The following is a 19,740-nucleotide window of genomic DNA, read 5'->3' as shown; positions in this document are numbered from 1 at the left end:
CCGCTTGTGACGCGGTGCGCTTCCCTGACGCATCTAGGAGCTTGGACTCTGTCAGGTGGGGGCGCCTCGCCTGACGCCTGAGAGTTTGAGCGCTTCCTGGCTGTAGATACCTCTAGGGAATCTAATGGTGCAGGGCCTTTAATGTAAGAAGGGTCTGTAGGGGCGGCTGTGTATTTCTTCTCTATCCGAGGGTTTAGGACCCTGGCCCTGACTGGGTCTTTAAAGACCTCAGGGGCATGTTTAATTACGCCCTTTAACCCCTTCGGTGCTCATGACGGAATGGTTCCGTCATGACCCACGGTTGAGCTGTGCTCATGACGGAACCATTCCGTCATGACCACACCCGCGCAAGATTCCGCCAGCACAGCGGCGGAATCTGCGCAGCATCGAAGGGGTTAACATAGGTAGAATGGCAGTGGACCTATGTGTATCGTCAAAGGTGTCTAGGAGGAAGTCCTCCTCCACTGGGTCGATATGTAACTCCACCCCGTGGTAGCGTGCCGCCCGTTGTAACAAATAGTGAAAACCCAAGGAATCTTCAGGAGGGGATGGCCTAGATGGATAAAGGTCATTCTGTGAGACATCTGGGATGTCCGGATTGTTATAATCATCCCATGGGTCTGGAGATCCAGTAGGGGTGGGATCTTGTGGCACATCTGCTGGATCATAGTAAGGGTCCCCCAAATAGTCTGGGACAGGAGACAAGGTGGGGGAACGATGAGGTGGAGGGGGTGGAGGTGGAGAGGGTGGAGGAGGTAGAGGAGGTGGGGAAGGCACCCTGAAAGGAGAGGTAGCAATGTCCTTTCTCTTTGGAGGTGGAGCCGGCTTGTCCAAGTGTCTCTTTTTTTAAGACAATATCAAGTGTCCGGTCTTTGGATCCTTGGTGAGGGTTTTTTGCAAAGGATCCGGTGTGAAGAGCTCCTGTGACACTGGTTGTCCGGTCGGCGCCGAAGGTTTCGGGGCCGACGGCTTTTTAGGTTTGTTGAAGCCGTGCTTCCTGGGAGCCTCCGGTTTTTTGGTCGGTGCCGAAGCAGGTCTCGGCACGGGAGTGTCGGTGCCAGTGGTCTTGTGATGTTTGGTCGGCGCCGGAGGAGCAGGTTTCGGCACCGAAGACTTCGGTGCGGAGGTGGAGGCCGATTTTTTCTTCGGTGCCGAAGGGTGTTTCTCGGCACCGGTGGCCGGCTGGCTCGAGCCCGAGCTGCCGGAAGGCTTCTTTACCGGGCCCGAAGGTGGGGTGTGAGAAGCAATGTCCTTGGTCTTTCCTAGGCCCGGAGGCGAAGGTGTGACCGAAGCCTTTTTCGGTATCGGCCTGGGCGTGGGAGGGGGAATTGTACTCAGGACCCGCTGCGACGGGGTGATGTCCTCCACATCTGAGTTGTCGGCCTCAGAAGCGCTGACGAGGTCGTCGTCCTCCTGTTCTATGTCCTGGAGCTTCGACGTCGTCCCCGAAGATGTCGACTGGAGCGGAGGTCGAGGAGTGCGCCATGTTGCGTCTAGCCCGTCGATCTCGAATGGTCTTTTTTGAGCGAAAAGACTTGCAGGCGGGACAGTCTCGGGCCTCGTGTTCTGGGGAGAGGCAGAGGTTGCACACCTCATGGAGATCGGTGTGGGGAAACTTGGACCCACATCGAGGGCACTTCTTGAAGGGAGTTCTTTCCATCAGCCGAGACCGGAGCCGGAATAGGCCCGAAGGCCGCCGTCGACCACCGGAATCAAAGAAGTGCCGAAGAGAAGATGAGTAAGATGATTTATATCTTTGAAGAAGCTCGATGAGCGAGGATTTTTGCGTCGATCGGTGAACTGGGAAGTTCGGAACCGGAGCGCGAAGTATTACATCCGAGCCCGATGGCGGAAAAAAACAATCTGAGGATGGAGCCGAAGCCCATGCGCAATACTAACCAGAGGAGGAGTCACCGTCCTCGTGACTCCCAAAGACTTTCCAAGAGGAAAAACAAACTGCAAACATCCGGGCCCAACACCAGATGGCGATCTATGCACAGTGTATAATCTGCAGCTCATATGCCTCGAACATAAACTTAGTACCTTGTTACAACAGTTGTTGGATGAAGGGGTAATTGAACCTGTTGAGTCATCCCTTTGGGGAAGAAAAAGTCTGGCTCTCTTCTGATGCGTGCTGATTTGAGGTTTCTAAATAAACAGATCATTGTTGACTGCCATATGCTTCCACAAATACAAGGACTGTTAGCACAACTGGTAGGGGGCTTTTTTTTTTTTACATCATTAGACCTCAAATCTGCAAATCACCAGATTCTGTTGAAAGAGGGTTGTAAACACCTGACCACATTTATCACACATGATGGAGGTTTTAGATATGTCCACCTGCCTTTTTTTGGCCTAGCGTCAACTGCATCAATCTTTCAAAAACTTATTTGACTCTTTTTAAAGGTAGGGTATGGAAGGAGTTATGGCGCATCAAGATGACATTATTGTTTTTGCTGAGACCAATGAATTGCACAATTTACAGTTGTCTAAAGTGCTACAAGTTTTAAAGGAAAAAGGCACCACATTAAAATTAAGAAATACAAAACTTCTCACTCCGGAAGTAGATTATTTGGGTCACACCATTTCGGCAAAGGGTTTCAGCCATGTTTGGTTCAAGCAATTAAGAAGTGTGTACACCCACCAGCAAAGATCAACTGAGATTCTATCTTGGGTTGTGTAAGTTTTACTCCAGATTAGTGAATACATTTTCTCAAATAGTATTACCATTGAGAAACTTATTCAAGAATGGTGTAAAATTCAAATTAGTCTTTCGAACATCAGGAAGCATTTAGACAACTCAAAAATTAAATTGTCAAGGCTTTACCCTTAACCCCTTTTAACCAAAGACTGCACTGTTATTTGTACGTTGATGCTAGCTCTGAAGGTTTGGGGGGATATCCTTAATCTGAGATGCCAAGGTTTGGAGAACACAGCGGCTTTTGCTTCGAGACCTCTTTCTTGTTCTGAAGCCAGATATTGTATCATAGAAAGAGAGGGTTTAACCTGTATGCGGCTAATTGAACACTTTGAAATGTACCTATGGGGAAGAGAATTCACCCTCAAAACAGATCACAAATTTCTTATGGTGTTACTAAATAGTAAATGGCACTGGTAGGGACATCATGATTGGTCAGATTTTTTTCTAAAATTTATGAATATAATTTTTGAGCAGATTACATACAAGAGGTTCACAATAGTGTAGAAGATCATTTATCAGGATTACCGAATGTCTCTGCAGAATCTTATTCGGAGACCATTGAAGTACGTGTGGTTGCGGTTGTGGACGATGTTTTGTCTGCATGTGGTGGGGAGTTATCTAGAATAGTATGGATGGAGAGTTGTCGAGAAGACAAGGAGTTAAAATAACAAAATGTGGGCATTCGCCAAAGGATGGCCTTGTGAGAACATTTTAACTTCATCAATGCAGACAGCTTGTAAAGTTAGAGAATTTACCTCAGTTTCTGAGGACATGGTTTTAAAAGAGGATTATGTTATTCCTCCTAAAGATACTTGACACAATATTATTACATTAGCACACAATGGACATTTTCACTAAGAAACGTGCCGGAGAAGTATTTTGGTGGCCCTACATGAACTCACAAATCACAGGATTTGTAAAAAAATCTCTTAATTGTGTTAACTCTGACAAGTCTCTTTGTACCAACAAATCAACTCCCATTAATTCTAAATTTCCCAACAGACCATGGGGAAAATTTGCACTGCACATTTAGGCCCCTATGATATTATTGCAAAATGTATGCTTTTGTTTTAATTGACTACTTTCCCAAGTGGGCACATGTCCCATGGGTATCCCAGCCTACCACTGATACACACATATTTAAGGGAGTGTTTTCACAGAGGTTTTGCCATCCAGTATAGTCACACATAATGGAAAACAATTTACTTCTCTTAAATTTCAAAGGTTAACTATAATGGTACATACCATGTGCACACTGCAGTTTACTCACCTAATAAGAATGGTCTTGTAGAAAGAGTTAATAGGGATATTGTTGAAGCTGTGCAGGCAGCACTCGCTAACCAGGTTGATGCAAGGGAGTTATAGAAAAAATGTGGACATATCACTCTACCCCCAACTGAGGCACAGGAGTAATTTTGTATGCTTAAAGACCACATGCCATGTACATCTCTCACTTCTTCTTGGATCGAGAAGGGATTATCCATGTTGGACATCAAAGCTATGTACGAGAAACTAAAAATAAATGTGGAGTCTAAAAGAATAGTTAATGTGGAGAGCAATCAAAAACCCGATAGGTCAAGTCAAGGAAAATTTAAGTTACTTGTTGGTGATGGTTTTAAAATGAAACTCCCCTATAATTTGAAAAATTGTAAATCAAAAACTTTAAAATTACCAGGGTTGGGAAAACGTATGTAAAACTCAACAACGGATCCTGGTGGAGTAAGAACTAGCTAGCCAAAGTTGTTGATGGCCTTTAACCAGTGATAACAATGACTTATGTATGTGAGAGTGACGTGTACTCTTCTTCACAGTGATTTCTTTATCAGATTCTAATGTCGAATTGGCCATTGAGGAAGGGGCTTCTGGAGAAGGTTCCGGTAGCTCGATTATGGACTCTCAGGTGGATTTGGATTTCATTGAACCCACCTATTCAGCTAGTTTAAAGGATGATTCTGTTCAAACTAAATATATTTCTGATTCTGAACTCATTGAACCTACCACTTTGTCTACATATAACAATGTTTCTTCTTGCATTAGGAATTAGAAGGACTGTCGTCCTAAGAGAAAGATTACGACACCTAAAAATCTTTCAGATTTTCTTTTAAATTAATATGGTTTCTCATCTTTCTTCTCCTAATTAGTATTTACAGTTTTAATTGATCATTGCTTCTTTTAGTTATGGTAAAGGGAGGAGATATGATGTAGTGAGTTAATTCTTATTTTTACATTAAATCACATTGTATTGTATTATTGCATTTTGTGTTTCATTATAAATTGTATGGTTCTCTGGACACGAGCTGCACAGGCTCCCACCTGCTTACATCATACTTGCTGGTCGTATCCTTTTAATACAAGTTCCACAGCTGTGGAAGGTTTCAGTTGAAAGTTTCTAAGCAGTTGGATTCTGCTCATTGCTGTGGCTAGTCGCTGATCTCTGCTGCTGGGGACAGTTGTAAGAATAAAGTACTTTTTATACTACTTGGGTGTCATTCGGGATTACCACAAAATGTTCTCCTAAAAACCCTTCCACTCCACTGCCTCGTTCTGATGTAGAATTAGCTAAATTATCCTGTTTTAAGATGCTTTATGATGTTTAATCAGATGATGAAATTACAAAGGACTATCGCAGTGAATTGAGCACAGCCCAGGTCCAGTACACTTCGCAGGGCCCTCAAAAAAGGAAGAAGCTTTTTTTTTTTTTAACAAGACACAGACTGATTTCACAATGTAGAGACAATGACACACAAGGATGACAAACAACATTGGTTCCATATTTTATTATAATAAAATGACTTTTTATCACTCTAGTAAAATCATCTGAGCCTTCCTTCACACATGCTTAATTCAACTGAAGGAACATCTGCATCTTCTCAACCTTCCTCTCCACATGGAAAGGCAAAGCAGGCCTCTGATTCACAGGCTACGGCTGCATGAACAGGGTGGTGGGTTCTACACCTGTCAAATGACTGGCCCACTCCCTCCCATCAATCATTACTGCAGCAGGAACAGAAAACAGCTACCTGGAGGAGGACAGCTCAATAAACACAACTTACAATAGACTAACAGCAGCAGCAGTGCCGGGCAGAGGGCAGCAATCAAGCGCTAAATCAATGTGATTTCAACTCCAGCTTGCCTTCTCATAAAACTCTCTTGTATAATAAAAATATATAACTATTTCAAAGCAGATAAACAAGAACCAATGCAGTGCACGGACAGGCACAAGGATACATTCCAGAGCTTGGCCAGACACTTCAAATATAAATAGGCACAGTCTCACTGCGGTAGAGGCAAAGGGACACAGCCCAATGACAGTGTTATTTCCAGATTAGACAAACCACCTCTTCAACTAAAAGCAGCTATGGCAGTTGCCCCTGACCACAGAGGGATTGTTTGAATGCAAACTTTAAGCAGTTTGTGATCACTGCTCATAATCAGGAGATCCCGTTTCATAAACTTGTTGATGAGAATAAAAATCATTCACACTCAAGCAGCTCCCATGCTGAAGGCCCTTCTAAGGTCTTGAAACAGGAGCACAACCTGAGCCTGTGTAGATTGGCAACAAAGCAGACTGATGTGCTAGGGCATCCTGGGATGACTCCAGCTGGGATCAACTGGCTATCCCGAGCTATAATAAAATCAGTCCCCGTCTGGGAAATGCCACAAAAAAAAAAAAAAATCACTAAACTGCGCTCCACTTTTGGGCTGGTGCTTCTAGGTTCCGCAGCTGAACGGATACATTTTGTTTCAAAGCAAGACACAAGTGGACAATCTTAGGGTATTGGCGTTCAGTGAGCGCTATTACCACTGTTAGTTTATCTTAAGCAACCAACGGAACTGGCTATTCCTGTGTTAGGGATAAAGTCTCTGTGTAGTACTAAAGGCTCAAGGATATCAGGGTTAAAATTTGGGCCACTCACTGAACGATTCGACCGAAGAACGCTAATGATATGGGAGTCTGTAAAATGAAACAATTCCTGAAGACACGTGGGAAGGTGCTGGTGCATCTGGGACACCTGTAACCCTCTTCATGGAGGCGGAACACAGCGATGAGGCCTCCTCCACAGGCACCATGGACATCACAAGTTAGTGATCTCCAGACAGGTGAGAAGGAGCCAGCGATAATACACCCCCCATTGAGGTAGAAGCAGCAGCAAAAAGACAGCTGGGAACGAAGACTAACAGAAGGTACAAACTGCAAGAAGACTGCTGCCTTTCTATGAAACAAAAGAAAGTTAACATGATGTGGAAAAGGGTCTGTGCTTAACAGAAACAATATAATTAGAACAGTTCTGAGAGATGGTCTTGAATATACATGTTCACAGATACACAGAGGTGTAAACGTTCAGAGATTTGGAGCTATTAAAAGAAAATGTCAACGTACAGAAAAAAGATAACTAGCATAAAAGCCTGTTCAAAGGGTGCTCACAATGGGACCTGTGACACACATGTGATGCTATTTAAAAGGGACTCGGTTTGCAGAAAACACAGAGGGCACACTAAAAAGCCCAAAGTGATAGGTGGTATCAGTTTCCCAGGTGAGGCAGGCAAAATATCCTCTATGCCTCATATACAACAATTATGTAGTGTCCTTCAAAATCAGATGTGGTCTCCGGAAGAAAACGTGTAGTTGAACACCAGTTCTAGACTGCCAAGCACAGGGTAAAATTGCATACAGTATTCAAAGACAAAGAACCATTTAAAAAAAGTTTAAACAACTTATTGGAGAGACAAAGAACCACTTATAACAAATTTAACAACTTGTCAGCAGAATCATCATGCACTTCAATGATATCCAGCACCATTGAAGGTTATCCGTCTTGGCCAACAGGAAGGCAATTTAAACAAATTTGTGTGCCTCACTAGTGATTTATGAAGTGGCACAAGAAGAGGTGGGGTCTAAAGGCGACTGGCTCATGGTGTGCACTTACGACCATACACAATTTAGGAGATAAGCAAGATCTCTCTGCATACGCACTGAAGTGCACACAACGCGAATGCGAGGGGCGATACTGAAACGGATATGATACCATGAAAGACAAACAAGTATGTGGATCAACAGCCACACCGAAACACCTGAACGCTCCCCCTGCCCACCAGAGGATGCTGTTGCAGAGGGCATTTCTCTGTGGCATCTGTACAGCACACAGCGGCCACTCTATCTCACTCCCATCCTCCTGTGAACCTTTCACGAGGACGTGTGTAGGTCTACCATGATGCGTCTGCCAGCAGCAAGGCCTTTAGTGACATTCGAATCACAATAAACTATTGAAATACACTGCTAGTGACCACAGATTGCTAGCATTAACGGTGTTACAATCACTCAGTTTCATGGTTCTCACTGCATCTACTTCAGAAAGGTGAAAGGATGGAGTCAAGTCACCCCCAACCACATTTAAATCTATCTGCAGGTCAGACACACAGGGTAGCTGCAAGAGCTTAACTCACTGAGCTCTTTACCAACAGACATCCTGCTTATGGGGACAACACTGCTAAACACAAACAGCGAGGCTTCTTCCTTCGGATTAGTTAGACCCAGAGGCTTGCACCCTTTTGGGCAAAGAAATGTTATCAATGCTGTACTCACCGCGGGGAAAGCAGTACTAACAGACTGGCCAGGGCAGCGGAATCCACTCTGTCCCAGACAAATGAGGAAAAGGGACCCATCACTGGGCCAAAGCTGCGCCAGGTCACAGCCTTCCTAAATAATGCCCCACTTGGGATATACAGGTGTTGGAAAACATTCACATATTTACAAAGAGACCCCATTTTTGGGGTTCTTACATAGTTCCAGGACCCAGAGTCAAGTTCCGCAGGTCACATTTCATCCGAGTGTCGCGGCTGGATCACCACACGAGTCGTCACTTCCGGCCACTCCTGCTTCTTCCTGTTTACAACAGGAAGTGCGTGCGAGTCCTGCACCTCACCTCCAGCCTCTTGACCCAGGCTGGCTGGAGCCTGGTCAGCTTGGGGGTCCGAAGAGCCGTCGGATGAAGAGTTACTGTTGACAGATGAGCCGGACTCCGCCTTTCCTACGTCCTCCATCCCTGGCGTATCATTCACAATGCTGGATAACCCCGAGTTTGAGACTTCCACAGTGAGCTCCACTGCTTCTTTTTCGGAGTACATTTCTCCTTCACTTAGAACACTGAGCAGTGGGTCCTGTGGACTGCTGACTTCTGACCGGAATTCGCGGATTTGACGCGAAAGAACTAAAAAAAGACAGAAACCAAGAGAAAGTCAACCTTGGTAAAGGACCACCGGACCCTGCTGCAGCTCCCAAACCTCCAGCTGTGGCTAATACAAGGTCTTGTGGAAGCCCTTGATGTGAGAGGCTTTGTCCTCACAATCCTGAGTCACAAACCTCCTCTGATGGGGTACCCTTAGGTTGGCCACCTTTCATGATCTGCAGGGATATCACTTTCCAATGCAACATTCCCACCCAAGAACCCATCTGCATCTGTTGCCCACCTCCAAGGCCGAGAGCTAGGAGGGCTTTCTAGGCCCTGAAGATTCTCCAGGATGCCCCTTCTGCTGCTACCTCGGTGCGCCTCCTGCAACGCCTCAGACTCCTTGGAGAGCACAGCTTTGTTTCACTAAGTTACAAACCACGAGCACTCAGAGGGTCCCTAAACATCAAATGCACCTCAAGTTGCAGTGTAGAGATCACTAGAACTGTGCTAACGGAGGATTGTCCACCAGGGCCTAGACACTTCCCTTGCTTTCTTTTCTTGACCATTACTGTACTTGTGTGCTGGGACCTCCAGATCACCGCGCCCAGCCCCTTCTTCAGCGCACCACCATCATTATAATGTTACAGGAACACCGGCGTCCCTTGGAGTAATTTACTGTATTGGTGCTAGACATGGTATCTATTGGAGTAAACCACATACTGTTTACATTAGGCATGTTTCACTGGCTCCCACCGTTACCCTTAGCTTCTCAGGGCTTATTTTTCTGCCATTAAGACATCCCTTACAACCATTAAGGATTCCTTTTTTGAAAACTGTTAATAACTATGTAAACACCTAAAGTACTGCAACGGATGTCTGTGACTCATCTGGACCACCTGTTAATTACCCTGGCCTGTCCATCCTGGCCTGTCCTTCCTGGCCTGTCCTTCCTAGACTGTCCAAGTACTACTGTGCCTTCAATTGAAGACAAGCTCACTAGAAGGCGGATTCCCAGATTGCTCGTTTTACCTTTTCTGACTACAAATATCTTCCCTGTCTTCTCTTCCAGGGGGTACAGGACAGGTCTCTTGCTTTCTCAAGTGTCTGCCTGTGCCTCAGCAAGTACCTCATACAGGTGATCTGGCCAGGTAGGACTACGAACACTCAAATATTTCACTGCCTGCATCTATTTGTTCATCTGCGTCCATCTGCCAGCTCTTCGTACCTTCTATCTGGCACATAGATGTTCTCTCCACAAGGCCACCACTTACCTCCTCTGAGCTCCTGATTACGCCCCCTTGCACCAAAAGGGTAAAAACTTGGAAACAGTATGAGACAGAAGGAGAGCAGCAACATCTGCAGAGACAGAAACACAGGCATTAGGACAGCGACACCACCCTGTGCAACAGCTGAAAGAAGGGCCCGGAGGTCTCTTCGCCAAGAGCAGGAAGAAAACTCACCATGACACAGGTGCTGGAGGTGGTGGTCTTTGTCGAAGTTTGCCTTAAAAGAGCCTGGAGATTTCTAAGCTGCTGCAGCAGAGATCTAAAGGCAAAGAAGAGACGTCAGCAAATGGTAGCACACCCTGCTCATCACACACTACCGTAGAGCGACTGCATTCTAAGGAAGCAGCGTGCTCCCGATGGCACTGCAGTCACTCAAGCACCAGATCAGTCAAGCTGTCATCAAAGTGTCAAGCCCGCCACATCTGACAAACATGAAGCGTGTGGCAATGTGGAGCGCGAATACCACCTGGAGGGCAAAAGGTAATTTTCCCTCATTTTACAGAAAACCTACGGAAAGAAACTCTCTATTGGAATACCTCAGTCCAGCCAAGGAGCCCAAGAGTAAGGGTGGGCGTAGTTCGCGAAGTAGCACTTCGCGAAGCTACGCAAAGTGAAGTTCGCACTACGCGAGCTACGCGTAGCACTTCGCGAACTGCGTAGTAACATGTTCGCACTGTGCAAGATGTTGTTTTCAATGATTGCACAGTGCGGACAAGCAACCGGCACTGTGCAATCATTGAAAATGGCATCTTGCACAGTGCGAGCTGTAGTTTTCTGCTGCTCGAGTAGATTTTTCCTCGAGCGGCAGTTTTCTCAACGCGAACTGGTAGTTTCTCATCGCGAGCGGTCGCGAGCATACGCGACCCCTCGCAATGAGAAACCTGACCTCCTCGCGTTGGGAATCTCGCCGGGAGGTTTATTTTCCATGCTCGCGATCGCGAACAAGGAAAAAGTCTCGCCGGGATGTCATTTTGCTTGCTCGCGGTCGCCAACTTGACGTTGAGGACCACGAGCAAGCAAAAAATGACCGCAGCACTACGCAACACTACGCTACGCGTGTTCGCACTGTGCTACGTGCAGTTCGCGTAGTGCGAAGTAGCGCGAACTTCGCAAACTACGCGAGCGTAGCGTAGTGCTTCGCCCAGGCCTACCCAAGAGACGAGCTGCACTTTGGGCAGTTCTTGTGTATCTTCAGGATTTGGACCAAAAGGGAGAATATGTTCAGGGAAAACAGACATACTTTTCACAAAATTACTCAAAAGGGGTTATCCCAAAGGATTAGTAAAACAAGCATGCTCGAGAGCTTGGAATAATCCCGGAGAAAACCACCTACATGAGAGGGAGATACAGACTGCTTGATCTGTGTTAACACTTTTAGCACGGCAAGCAATGAACTCAGAAAGATTATTTTCAGGCACTGGTATCTAATTAAATAATTGCTGCCCAATCCAGAGAAACTGTAATTTTCCTTCAAAAGAGGTCCCAAAATAAAGGATTCAATAGTCAGAGCACGTTTACCAAGACTGACTGTATCCACTTTGTATTCACAGTGGGGTTTACCGCTGGTGGTGGGGCACTACCAATGTGGGCATTTCCTAGCTTGAATCTATTGCATAGAAGGTCTTTATTCATGGCAGTGTTAAATTTGGCCTGAAAGGATTTACACACGGTAATTCTAAAGATGTTATCTATGTTATATGGCGCCCATACAACAAGATATATATATATATATCTATAGATAGATATATATATATATATATATATATATATATACCCAACAAATGGTAAGATGGAGACCCGCATGCTCCAACACAGGAGCTGCATTACATGTTCTGTCATTGGGGCACCTGTAATTGAACATTCTCAACGCTTCAAACACACAGCTGAGGGCATCCATTGGCAGGTCACGGAACAGGTGGTCTTGCAAGGGAGGTCGTGACAAGACAACTGCGAATTCAAGAAAAGAACTGAAATAGATTGACGTGCTCGATTCCAAATCACATGGACTATACAGCACAGAGGATTGACAGCAGCCCATGTTCTTTTAGGCTAACGTGCTCCTTACAGGGACTCACGATCGCCTCATGTTTTCATTGCCTGTTTGGTATGACGGTCTAAGCATCCTTGAAATGTATAACAAATAATAACATATATGGTGATTTGCGTCAATGAACAATGCTTTGTTGTTGATTTATTTAGTTTTCTATTTCCCAAAATAACTACACATAATGGTCCGAGATCTGTTAAGAAATGTACAGACGGAACTTGTAGTTTTATCACTAGAACCTTTTGTGATATCTTCCCACATGGAATATATTAACATTGGAGGTTTACAACAGACATTCGTACATTCATTTGAGTATCTTTTCCATGTCCATTGTTTTCCATAACAATTCAGAACTACCATTTTATTGTGCCTGACCTTAAAATGTATCAGAAAGATTCTCCCTTTTTAGTGGTGTGCTTACCACAATTTTTTACTTCACAGCAATTTTTAGATTAACACCTCTTTTCCCACCAGCTATGACAGTGTAATGCTATGCGGGCAACACACTATTAATACATCAAAAGCACCTAAGCTGTGTGCTGGCATCCTCCAACCCTGCACTAATTACGGTATGTGCAGTACACAAGAGAGTGAGAGAGTATATATATATATATATATATTCACTTAAAAAACCATAGGTTTCACACATGTTATAGCTAGTAGGACATTTCACTCGTGAAAAACCAATGAAATTCCCCCGTTATAGTTAGTGCAGGCAACTATAACTCACGCGACCGCAATCCTCTACTGATGACGTCAGATATTACATCACTGTATTTAGACACCTATTTACCCATGTCTTCTTCCATTAATTTTGCGCTATACATATATTAGAAATATTTTTTTTTCAGAAAAACACATATGTCATCAGTGATGTAATATCTGACGTCATCAGCAGAGGATTGCGGTCGCGTGAGTTATAGTTGCCTGCACTAACTAAAACGGGGGAATTTCATTGGTTTTTCACGAGTGAAATGTCCTACTAACTATAACATGTGTGAAACCTATGGTTTTTTCAGTGAATTTGTACGTTTTTTTAAATGCTAAGTTTTTTTTTTGTTTTTTTTTGCCGTGCGCGCACGGTACGCGTAGTCGCGGAATCGTTACGCGAAGTCCGTGGAATTTTTCCGTTTACGCCGTGCGCGTACGCTGCGCGCATTCCGCGATTTTTCGAAAAAAAATTACAATTAATTTTTGCCCTTGGGGGTCCTTCTGGGACCCCCTGACAAAGGCTAGGGGGTCAGGAACTGTCCACCCTGCCCCCTTTTCACGTTCTCCACCTTTGTTTTTCACCACCTCAGACTGCGAGAGATAAAATGGCGGCTGACACTTCCTGGTTTCGACCGATTCTAATGTTTACTAAGATCTAACAACCAATCAGAATCGCGCTCGTGCGTAACGTGGGCGCGCGAAGCGCACCGCGCGCCCACAGAGCGCGCACGGTGCGCGATGCGCACTGTGCGCGCACGGTACGCGCACGGTGAAAAACCTTAAAAAAAAAAAATGTAAATAATAATTACATAACTTAGCATTTTAAAAAACGTACAAATTCACTGAAAAAACCATAGGTTTCACACATGTTATAGTTAGCTGGACATTTCCCTCGTAAACAACCAATGAAATTCCCCCGTTATAGTTAGTAAAGGGAACTATAACTCACGCGACCGCAATCCACTGCTGATGACGTCAGATATTACATCACTGATGACATGTGTCTTTCTGTAAAATAAATATTTATTAAATATGTATAGCTAAAGGTTAAAGGAAAGAAAAATGGGTAAATAAGTGAATAAATGCAGTGATGTAATATCTGATGTCATCAGCAGTGGATTGCGGTCGCGTGAGTTATAGTTCCCTTTACTAACTATAACGGGGGAATTTCATTGGTTTTTTACGAGGGAAATGTCCAGCTAACTATAACATGTGTGAAACCTATGGTTTTTTAAGTGAATATATATATATATATATATATTACCTACTGGCGGTCGCCAGTAGGTAGTTATAGTTAGGACCACGTTTCCATAGGAAAACCTCAACATTCTATTTTGAATAACTTTGGCGCCGGTCGACGAATCCTCGCGAATTTCTCAAAATAGGTGGGGCGCTACGCTCCGCTCCTACCCTGAAAGTCTCGGGGGGATCCGTCAAGCGGGGGCTGAGATAAAAGGGGGGTCCCAAAACGCGTTTTTCCCATGCATTTTTCCATAGGACCTTTAGAACGAGCTACAGCCCGAACGGCTGAACAGAATTACTCAAAATTTGGCAGAGAGGTAGTCCCTAGGTCAAGGAAGTGCCTTTTGTAGGTTTGGTGTAAATCTGTTCAGTAGATTCTGAGAAAATAGCCTTTAAATCAATATATATATCTGAGCCCGCTTACGGTACGCTTACCGTACGCTTACGGTAAGCGTACGGTGGCGTGCGCGAGCGCGATTCTGATTGGCTCTTAGATCTTAGTAAACATTCGAATCGGCCGAAACCAGGAAGCGGCGGCCGCCATTTTGTGTATTTCACTCTGAAAAAAAAGAGTGAAAACAAGAAAAGGGGGCAATGAGGAGAGTTACAGACCCCCTTACATTTGTGAGGGGGTCAAAGAAGGACTGTAAAGTACAAAGAAAACATTTATTGATTTTTAAAAAAATCACGGGGTACGCGTACGGTAAGCTTACGGTAAGCGTACGGTAGAAAAAATAAAATAAAATAAATGAAAAGCAGATTTAAGAGTTTAGATATTAGGGAGCTCTAAAAAGAGCCGTTGTGTTTATGAAATGATTTTTTAGTGGTACCTACAAGTAAGTACCGATGCAGAGTCTAAGGTTCAAGAGGAAGACTCTGTTCATCATTGAAGTGCACACCATCTCCTCTATAAATGTCTTGCATGTCATAACGCAAGTTGTTGTGGTAAATGGCACCCATACCATAGTCACGGAGGAAAGCAGAAACAGATTTGTTGACGTGCTTTCTTGCTTTGTCATCGCACCGCGTGCCCACCGTGCGTGCACGGCACTAACTGCGTAAAGTGGGCGCACGGTGCGCGAAGCGCACCGTGCGCGCACGGAACGCGCACGGAACGAACTGCGTTAAGTGGGCGCGCACGCCACGAATGGCGTAAAGTAACTTAGCATTTAAAAAACCGTACAAATTCACTGAAAAAACCATAGGTTTCACACACGTTATAGTTAGGAATTAGCATTTAAAAAACCTTGCAAATTCACTGAAAAAACCATAGGTTTCACACATGTTATAGTTAGCGGAAATTTTACTGATAAAAAACCAATGAAATTCCCCCGTTATAGTTAGTGCAGGCAACTATAACTCACGCGACCGCAATCTTCTGCTGATGACATATGTGTCTTTATGAAAAAAATATTTGTAATATATGTATAGCTAAAAATGTATGGAAGAAGACATGGGCAAATAAGTGTCTAAATACAGTATTAGCATCAGCAGAGGATTGCGGTCGCGTGAGTTATAGTTGCCTGCACTAACTATAACGGGGGAATTTCATTGGTTTTTTATCAGTAAAATTTCCGCTAACTATAACATGTGTGAAACCTATGGTTTTTTCAGTGAATATATATATATATATACACACACTGACATTGGGGGGCCTGACTGAACTAGATTTCCCTGACCAGATTTGTCCTGACTATGACCCTTTGGAAACATCAATGGGGTTGAAACTTCGATGCATTTACCTGTAGATTGGCATTCATTGTACTATTGTAACATTGCATTGACAACATTTTAGATGCGTACCAATCCACAGCGTTGCATCTGTCTTTTAAATAGCACCAGTGCATTATCAGTCACTACTGTCACCGATCAGCAGTACTGCGCCACTTTAATTGGAGCATCTACACCCTACAAGTTTATCCATCTATGAAAGATGAATATGCAACAAATTAAATACATCTGTATTTATAAATAAATGTGTGGATCGTTTCATGGTTCCAGGTAAGTATAGGCTTCAATCTTTCTTCGAGGGAACGATCGGTGTTTCTTGATTAGAAAATACCCAGGTTCCCAGGAATACATGGTTGGCCCATATCATTCTAACAGATGGCAGTTTATGCCAACGTGTAGGAGACATTTTCTGGTCAAACCCCACCATGCCTTCAAGTAACAGATACGAAAACACAGGGACAGGTAGGAAAAAAGTCAGCAGATTTATTACCCACAAAGGGGACTCTGAAAATGAGAGCCGGGTGAGATTTCACCCAAAGAAAATCTGCCATTATGCCACTTCACAGTCAGTCCGGGCCAGAAGAATGGACAGGGTATCAGACACTTTTTGGCAGATCCACTGATAACGCCGCCTTCTAACTACCCTTTAAATTGAAAAAAAGAGCAGACTTGTAACAGGCGTGCTTCCCAAAGCCCCTATTGAGACACTATCAAGAGTGCATCGTTTGCACTCTTCTAGTTAATGCCTAGAGGAGCATCTTGCCCTGTTAGCTATAACTTGTATCTTAACCTCATGAGCCACACTCAAGCAGACACATGGTGATTGCGGTGGAAGGTTACTGACGGATGCACATCTATGCCAGTGAATCACAGTGCGACTGCAGCGGAAGGTTACTGACGGATGCACATCTATGCCAGTAAAGACACAGTGCGGCTGCAACGGAAGGTTACTGACGGATGCACATCTATGCCAGTGAAGACAGTGCGACTGCATAGGAAGGTTAATGATGGATGCACATCTATGCAAGTGAAGACACAGTGCGACTGCAGCGGAAGGTTAGTGACAGATGCACATCTATGCCAGTGAAGACACAGTGCGGCTGCAGCAGAAGGTTAATGACGGATACACATCTATTTTTTTTTTCCAAAACCTTTATTAAGTACATAGTGTTCGTACACAGCATGATGCCTACAACCATCCTTGGCCGGCAGCGCGTTATGATAAGGAAAGGGTAGGAGTGTACACAGCGGATCGCCAACAACCCAAGAGGGCAGGCCGCGTCAAGAACCAGAAGCCGGTTTCAGTTTTTTCTCCCCCCCCCCCGCCTTTCCCCTTTTGTATGTTTCCCTCCCTTTTACTTTAGGTGGAACTAGGGATCGCAAACCCTAACAATGTTGGAGAACAGTTAACAAAACCCCCAGTCAACTAGCCTCATGGTGAGAGTGGTCTCTAAGGGTACCCTAGCACTTTTGCCTAATGAGCCGCCCGTACCCCAGGACACAGTCTTAAGTACGTAGCTACAGCAGAGGGGGTCTCTCCCACCTGATCAGTCTCTCATGCCCCAATGGCGATCCCAGCACACCACCCAGTAAGCTGTGCAGCCACCCCTGGAACCCTCAGTGCTCAGCCGGCCCTGCCAAGTGTTCAACCGCTGCAGTGTGTCGAAAGCTGCCACCTGCCGCCCCAGCCCCAGTCCGCGTCGCAAGAATTTCTCAGCTCTCTAGCCGGGCGATGAGGACGGAGGCGCTACGTCAGATGCCAGCGGGGTGCGCAGCAGGTACGCCTTCAGTGGGCCCCATATGTCCCGGGGTCGGGAAGCCGACGGAAGGAGGTCAGAGTACAGGGCAAGCCGCTCCTGCCAGCAAATCATCGTTACGAGCCAATCCTTAAATTTAGGCGCCCTTCCTCTGCCCCATCTGCAAGCCACCTTCCATTTAGCAAGGAGGAAACGGACAGAGGCGAATCTCCTGTGTATCATCGGGAGCTTTTCCGTATACCCCAGTATGCCCAGCAGCGGAGAAGGTGAAAGCGAAGTGTCCAACATTTTCCCGACTGCTTCAAATATCCGTTCCCAATATTCCTGAAGGGCCGGGCAGCTCCAAGCCAGGTGAAGCATATCCGCATCATCAGCGCGACATCTATCACATCTGGCGTCCCCTCTCAGTCCGTATGGGTGCAGGCGGGCGGGCGTGTAATAGTAGTGTTGTAGATACTTGTAGTGCGTAATACGCAGCCTATAGCTAGCAGACACCTTCTCCGTCTGTGCGCAGCAATAGAGCCACTCCTGGTCCGAGATCTCCTGCCCCAGCTCGTGCGACCACCTAGCTCGAGCAGCGCACTGCGGTGTGCTCATTTCCGCGTAGAGGGATCTATAGAGGATGGAAACCAAGTGAGACGCAGTCTTCGCCGCCAGGAGCGTGTGCATCTGAGGAAGCACCTGCGGCTACTGCGGATATCCCGGGGTGCAAGCCCGTATGCCTTCCCGGAGTCGGGCGTAAAGGAATGTTTCCATGCCAGTTGGCGGAGAATCGCCACACAGCTGATGTAGCGTGACAAATTTCCCATTTTTATATAGGTCACCCCACGTGTGGATTCCTCGCTGCCTTTTGAATTTTTTAAAAATACCCTCCTGCAAGAGGGTCAATTGGGGATGGAACGCCAGCGGCAAACGGGGGGAATAGACCATGGGGGCCTGCATTTTGCGTACGATCCATTGTCATGCACGCACCGTGCAGTCTACCGTCGTGGGGGCCCGCTCGCACCGCGATGTTTGTTGCAGCACTGCACCCTCTATCAGGACAGGGTCCGCCAGCCAATGCTCCACAGCCAGGTGAGCAGTGTACTTCGGGCCACTGAACCAGTAGTACGCATAGTGCGCCTGGGCGCATATATAGTATAATTCAAAGTTAGGAAGCTCGAGCCCTCCCATCGGATACGGACTGGCCAGCGTCTCCCACTTAATGCGCGGTTGCTTACCGCCCCACACCAGTCGTATAAGTTCTGTCCGCAGAGTGTCGAAGAAGGGTCGCCCAGGGTGGTATGGGATATTCAAGAAGTAGTAAAGGAACTTAGGTAGCACTATCATTTTGACCAGGGATATCCTGTCGGCCATGGACAGCGGCATGGCTATCCACCTCGTTATAGTATCGCGGAGTGTATCGATGGCCCGGCCGTAATGGTCACGGATCAGTTCCTCCCCGACTAGGGAGACGTTGACGCCCAAGTACCGAACGGTAGTGTCACACCACTCCAGCGGGTAGTCAACCGCAAAGGGGGCAGCAGCCGGGGTCAGAGGAAGAATTTGGGATTTCGACCAATTAATTTGTATTCCTGAGAGCCCCCCCAAAATCGTACGAACTCCCGAAGGATCGGGTTGAGGTTGTGTACCGGGTCCTTGATGTATAGGGTGACATCGTCCGCATATAGCGAAATCAGGATAGGACGCAGCAGGCATCTCAGGGCTTTCTCCTGATGATATTGGCGAATCTTGGCCGCCAATGGCTCCATCGCCAAGGCGAACAACAACGGCGACAGCGGGCACCCCTGTCTAGTGCCACGGGATAGCGGTACAGCCGCGGATACGCGGCCATTAATCTGCACTCGGGCCACCGGGGCCATATAGATCAATTTGATCCAAGCGGAAAACCCGACCGGGAACCCCATGCTTCGAAGCACCGCATGCAGATAATCCCACTCTACCGAGTCGAATGCCTTGGTGGCATCCAAGAAGACAGCCGCCAGTGGCAGTTGCGGGGCCACCTGTTGGATAATCGAAAAGAGGGTGCGAAGGTTATGGGAAGTGGATCGTCCAGGAATAAAACCTGCCTGATCCGGCAGAATTAGCTTATCCA

At 45.9% G+C, this 19,740-nt stretch overlaps 1 protein-coding gene across 1 annotated transcript in view; it reads right to left on the bottom strand.

Moving 5' to 3' along the window:
- Window positions 1-5,464: 5,464 nt before the first annotated feature.
- Window positions 5,465-19,740, bottom strand: part of LOC146863631 (cyclic AMP-responsive element-binding protein 3-like) — a 78,672-nt gene continuing 64,396 nt past the window's right edge. The window contains exons 8-10 of the mRNA XM_085627694.1: window positions 10,332-10,416; window positions 10,143-10,227; window positions 5,465-8,910 (exon numbers count right to left, since the gene is read on the bottom strand). Of these exons, the coding sequence (XP_085483820.1) occupies window positions 8,516-8,910; window positions 10,143-10,227; window positions 10,332-10,416 (565 nt within the window). The 3' untranslated portion in view covers window positions 5,465-8,515. The remainder of the gene's footprint in view (window positions 8,911-10,142; window positions 10,228-10,331; window positions 10,417-19,740) is intronic.

Source organism: Triturus cristatus, chromosome 2_1, assembly GCF_964204655.1.
Source record: "Triturus cristatus chromosome 2_1, aTriCri1.1, whole genome shotgun sequence".
In the NCBI taxonomy this organism is placed as follows: domain Eukaryota; kingdom Metazoa; phylum Chordata; class Amphibia; order Caudata; family Salamandridae; genus Triturus; species Triturus cristatus.
Note: the sequence above shows the minus strand (reverse complement) of the source record. Positions and strands in the feature narration are given on the sequence as shown.